General features: G+C 45.7%; 1 protein-coding gene across 1 annotated transcript; it reads left to right on the top strand.

Moving 5' to 3' along the window:
* The first annotated feature begins 3,877 nt into the window (after positions 1-3,877).
* LOC119863828 (olfactory receptor 52B2-like) lies at positions 3,878-4,324 on the top strand. Its single transcript, XM_043502763.1, has one exon. It carries the CDS (start codon positions 3,878-3,880, stop codon positions 4,322-4,324), a length of 447 nt encoding a protein of 148 aa, XP_043358698.1.
* Positions 4,325-6,000: the final 1,676 nt, after the last annotated feature.

Here is a 6,000-nt window from a genome sequence, read left to right as displayed (position 1 = left end):
ATCAGATTCAAAACATAAAGAATCCCTCCAGGCAAAAGTTACAAAAAGACACAAAAACAGGAATATACACTCCATTCAGCACAGCTTATTTACCAGCCATTGAAACAAAAGGAAATCTCACGCATTTCTAGCTAGTTTACTTACTAATTTAACAGAAGTTCTGAAGAGCATTCCTGACCTGGTCCTGACAAAAGCATCACACAGACAGACAGACAGACCCTTTGTTCCTGCCCCCCCTCGCCTCCAGCTTTGAAAGTAACTTGTCTCCTCATTGGTCATTTTGGTCAGGTGCCAGCGAGGTTGTCCTAGCTTCTTAACCCTTTACAGGTGAAAGGGTTTTGCCTCTGGCCAGGAGGGATTTTATAGTTCTGTATACAGAAAGGTGGTTACCCTTCCCTTTCTAATTATGACAACTAGCAATAATGCCTAAATCTCCATAGGATCTGATACCCTGCAAGTGCCCGGATGGCTGGGTAGATAGTAGACAGACAAATCTGGGGACAGATGACTGGGGGGAAATAGGAACACTCTCTGCAGGCACATGTGGCTATCACTAAAGGGTCACAGACAAGTTATTTTCATCAGGAACTGTCATCGTACTGTGCCACAACTTTCACTGAAGGATCTTCAAATACCCTATCAAAGGCAAGTCCCTATGAACACATCCCCATCATACAAGGAGACATGAATAGGCAAGGTCTCACAGAGATTGAGTAGCAGTATGACAGAAAGAACCCAGGAGTCCTGATTTCCCTGCCATAACCATGGTCTCTCTATCACACCAAGAGGGAAATGGACTTCCGCTCTGGCAGGGGCTATTCATTGGCTGGGATGCAGGGGAAAGGCTGGAAGAAGGATCCTGAGCTTTTCCATCCTCTGAAGGTGCATCTCAGGTTTTCAGAACCAGCTGGAGTTTGTGAGCTCCCCACTCCTGTGAGGTGGGAACTCCAGGACTCCACTTCCGCTCCCACTCAGACACCTGCCAACGCATCACAGTCCCTGGGGTCGCTTTGGGGGAAGAGACTTAGTGAAAGTGACAGCAGCAGAGTGCTCCTGTGCATAGAGTTAAGCCAGGTCCTGTCCTGGGGACAGAGGCCTCCCCCTCCCCCTAAAGCTGCCACAGAACAAGGGAAGCCCTATGGATGGGATAGAGACTGGATTAGTGACTGCACTGGAGTTCTTCTCTCACTCTCCGTTCATTTCCTCCCAGTCTCTCACAGGTGGAATTGAAATCTAATGTTCCATGCTGAGTCACACTTTCCAGGACCGCCCTAGCTGGAGGGTGCTTCAATTCCCATATAGCTGAATTCTCTGCCTGCTCCATCTGGCTAATCAGGGGTATTTCTCCAGTGTGGAGCACCTTAGTTTTAAAGCTCTGGAATGAGACTGAACAAATTCTGCTGTCCGACCTGAGCAGGTGTCTCATGTCCATTTGTGTGTAACACACCACAAAGGAGGTAGGCAGGGAGATGGAGGAGTAACAGCACTGAGAATGGGTGGTTACATAGGCTGTTGGGTGGGTGTAAGAGAGGTAGAATGCCCAGCCCTGCTGTGGCTGTTAGAAGTAAGTCCTGCACCTTTAAGAGCAGAGCTCATGTTTGGGAGAACTAGATCGGGGCTTGCGAGAATGGACCATTGAGTGGCAGCTGCAGCAAACACACAGCTAGGAGCACTATCTCTCCATTAGCTTTTTTATCTCCACTTCAGTTCTTATCATGCTTCCCTTCTTAGATTGCAGACTGTGCCTCCTTCTTATGCATTTTTTATCTGCTAGATCCTTTACAGAGACAGGGCGACCAAAAGTGTGTGCGTATCCAGAGCGGGTAATTCTCCATCCCATTCCTTAGGAAGCCGAACATTGTCTTTGGTTTGGTCACTGCTTCAAAAGAGCAGTGTTTCCATTGAGCTGCCATAAATTATGCCCAGTTCTTTTCCCCGACTTATGTTTTACTTGAGATTTTTCCCCTGGCACATGTTTTGGCAAAGCTTTGATATTTTTCCATTCACAGATTTTCAGCTACCAGGTGAATGGGGAACTCCCTACAGCATGAACTCTCTAGACAGGGTTTCATTGCATTAAGGAATAATGAGCAGTATCCACCCTTGTGTTTCCTGCTTGTGTCTATTAAGGTTTCCCACACCAAGACAAATAGGAATTATTGTTGCATGGAGCACCACCAAACATGGAATTGGAATTAGTAGGGACAGGGGGTCATAATTAATTTCTGTGAATAATGAAAATGTCATTCTTCAATGAGTGAAGCGTGAACAATCTGCTTCACCCAGGAGAACAGCCTCCATTAGTGCATGTAGTGTCTCATATTAACAGGAAAAAGAAAAGGAGGACTAGTGGCACCTTAGAGACTAACAAATTTATTTGAGCATAAGCTTTCGTGAGCTACAGCTCACCTCATCGGATGCATATTAACAGTGTCTCTCCATCCAGGCATTTCTACTGTGACTATCACTCTAGACCCTGGGCACATATCGGAAGTGAAGGGAATGTACGGTACACGCAGGAAACACCGTTCTGCTTCAGAGTTGGACACCTTCTCCACTACTCTGTGTCAGATTCCAACACAACTGACTTCACCAACCCCTCCACCTTCATCCTGCTGGGCATCCCTGTCCTGGAGAAGGCCCACGTCTGGATCTCCATTCCCTTCTGTGCCATGTACGCCATAGCTGTCTACGGAAACTTCACTATCCTCTTCATTGTGAGATAGAGCCGAGCATCCATGGGCCCTGTGTTATTTCCTCTGCATGCTGGCTGTTAGGATATAGATATTCCGGCCCGTCTGTAAAGGCCTAGACACTAAGAATGTAGGTGCATCCTTATCACTTGGCTAGTTCTAGAGGGATAAAAGAAAGAATCAAAATCACTGTCTGCCGGTGCAAGGGCCTCGTCTCCCTGCGACAGTCGGAGGCCCTGTTCTTAGGCTAAGGTCTTTGGCTAAGCAGCAGGGGCAGCCATAAGCTGGGAAGCGACTGGTCACCTCCTCACATGCCAACCTAGTCACACTGAAATCAGGTGCTATGGGGCTGTTAGGATACAATCCTGTCCTGATAATGCCCGTCGCCTCCAGAGAAAGGGAAGTGCCTAGAAAATGTAAAAGAAAACTTCGTTTGACAGCATCCTGTCTGGCAAGAACTCACTTATCAATAGCTGGGATGTGAAATCCTCACTTCTGTATTGTTTTGTCATTATAGTTCCCACATTGCTCTCGTTTATTTGCATGGTCTCTGTCTGGTTCTGTGATTGTTTCTGTCTGCTGTATGATTAATTTTGCTGGGTGTAAACTAATTAAGGTGGTGGGATATAATTGGTTACATAATCACATTGCAATATGTTAGGATTGGTTAGTTAAATTTCAGTAAAATGACTGGTTAAGGTATAGCTAAGCAGAACTCAAGATTTACTATACAGTCTGCAGTCAATCAGGAAGTGGGGGAGGGGGGAATGGGAACAGGGAATGGGGGTGGGGAATTGGAATCATGTTTTGCTAAGGGGGGGAATGGGAACAGGGACACAGGTGTAAGGCTCTATGGTGTCAAAGCTGGGAAAGGGAACACTAAGGAAGGAAACTGGAATCATGCTTGCTGGAAGTTCACCCCAATAAACATCGAATTGTTTGCACCTTTGGACTTTGGGTATTGTTGCTCTCTGTTCATGTGAGAAGGACCAGGGAAGTAAGTGGGTGAAGAAATAAGCCCCCTAACACTGGCTGTCACCGACCTGGTCCTGTCTACATCCATGTGACCCAAAACGCTGAGCATCTTCTTGTTCAATTCCAGGTAGATCAATTTCAGTGCCTGCCTCACTCAGATGTACTTCATTCACTCCTTCTCAACGATGGAGTCGGGGATCTTCGTGGCCATGGCTTTTGATCGCTATGTAGCCATGTGCGATCCCCTGAGACATTCTACCACACTGACAAACTCCACGATGGCCAAGATTGGACTGGCCATGGTGCTTCGTAGAGGCATGCTTGTACTGCCCTCTCTCCTCCTGGAGAGACAGTGGACATGTTGCAGAACCAACATCATCCCCCACTCATACTGCGAGCACGTAGCTGTGGTGAAGCTGGCCTGTGCCGATATCCGCGTCAGTAGTTATTACAGCGTCTCTCCGGCATTCTGTTTGATCGGTCTGGATTCATTTTTTATTGCCAAATCCTATACTCAGATTCTGAGGGCCATCTTCAGTCTCCCAACAAAGGATGCCCGGGTCAAGACTTTGGGGACCTGCAGCTCCCACCTGTGTACCATCTTAGCCTTTTACGTTCCCGGTCTCTTCTTCCTCCTCACACATGGGTTTGGCTAGAATGTGTCCCTGCATTTCCACATTCTTATTGCCAGTGTGTACCTCCTGCTGCCCCCCAGGCTAAACCCCATCATCTACAGGGTGAGGACCAAATAGATCCGGGATAGGCTGCTCAATAACGTCACAGTCACTCCCAGCTCAGTTACAGCCAGCATGCTAACCACAGCAGGGTAGCCGGGGTGGTGTAAGGGGCCAAGTTCAAGCCCATCGGCACCTCTAGCTAGGTGCGTGGGAGGCTGGCCTGCCCCCTGATCATGGCACAGCAGCTACGCTTATATTTATTGTGAGTGAGCTAGGTTACATCGAGTGTGGATAAGTTTTCCCAATTACACATGTGGGAATTACACATATCAGTCTGTTAAGTGTCTCTGGACCTTATTGTTTTTCTAGTTACACGACTTGAATGTGTAACAACTTGGTAATTTGGTTGTCCATTGGTTGCAGTGACTATCTCTGGTAGTTTGGAATCTTTGAGTCTTTCTCTTCTAGGTCTCCGTCTGCAGAGTTGCTCCATTGATTTCTCTTTCTGAGGAAGAAACTGTAGATGTCAATGGTTTATGTTGAACTCTTCACCGTCACACTAGATCAGAGATGATCTAGGCTATGAAGTATTTTTTTTACAACAGCTGGAGTTATCCATCTTTTTTCTCCTGGTGACAAACACAGTCACCAGGTTCTAGACTCAGCAGTTCTTTGAGTGACATCTGTTGTAATGGTGTTTCTAAACTCTTTTTTTGCCTTTTTATCTGATTTGGCGACTCTCTTCACATCTGACCACTTTGGAGATAGATTCTTTTCCAAAGTCAGAACAGTAGTTCTGAGTTATCTTCCCCAACAAGAGTTGTGCAGGACCGTACCCAGGAGATGCTGTCGGTGTTGCTGTATAGTTTAAAAAGAGCTGAGGAGTTTGCTGGAACGTTAATGTTGATTCTCTGGGAACACTGGGGAAGTTACGGAAGCCTGGAAAAAAGCTGCTCTGAGGCCAATATTTAAAAACGGTCAGTGGGATGAGCTGGGTAATTACAGGCCTGCCAGTCTGCCGTCAGATGTGGGCAAGATAACGGAGCAGCTCATATGGGACTCGATCCATAAATAATTAAAGGAGGGTGATGTAATTAATGCTGATCAACATGGGTTTATGGAAAATAGATCCTGTTAAAATAATCTCATCTTTTTTAGACTGAGATATCAAGGGTGATGGATACACAATAATAGCGTTGGTGTAATATTCTTAAACTTCTGTAAGGTGCTTGACTTGGTACTGTTTGGCCATATTTTCCTTGCTTAAAAAATGGAATGATGTATAATGATCACATTAAATTATCACATTATAATTATCACATTAAATGGATTAAAAACTGATTAACAAATAGGCCTCAAAATGTAACTGTAAAGGGTGGAATGGTCATCAAGGTGTGTGGTTCCAGTGGAGTCCCAGAGGAATCAGCCCTTGGCCCTATGCGATTTAACGTTTTTCTCAGTAACCTGGAAGGAAACATAACATCATTATTAGTGATGTTTCCAGATAACCCAACAATTGGGGGAGCAACAAATAATGAAGAGGACAGATCACCGATACAGATCAATTTCATTGCTTGGTAATGTAGGCGCAAGCAAACATTATGTGTTTTAATATAACCAAAGGTACATTGGGTGTCATGGTGAATAATCAGCTG

This window comes from Dermochelys coriacea, chromosome 1 (genome assembly GCF_009764565.3).
Source record: "Dermochelys coriacea isolate rDerCor1 chromosome 1, rDerCor1.pri.v4, whole genome shotgun sequence".
Lineage (NCBI taxonomy): Eukaryota > Metazoa > Chordata > Testudines > Dermochelyidae > Dermochelys > Dermochelys coriacea.
Note: the sequence above shows the minus strand (reverse complement) of the source record. Positions and strands in the feature narration are given on the sequence as shown.

Excerpts from the sequence above, each read along its gene's own strand:
- LOC119863828 (XM_043502763.1), top strand. The coding sequence starts at position 3,878 with ATGGCTTTTGATCGCTATGTAGCCATGTGCGATCCCCTGAGACATTCT.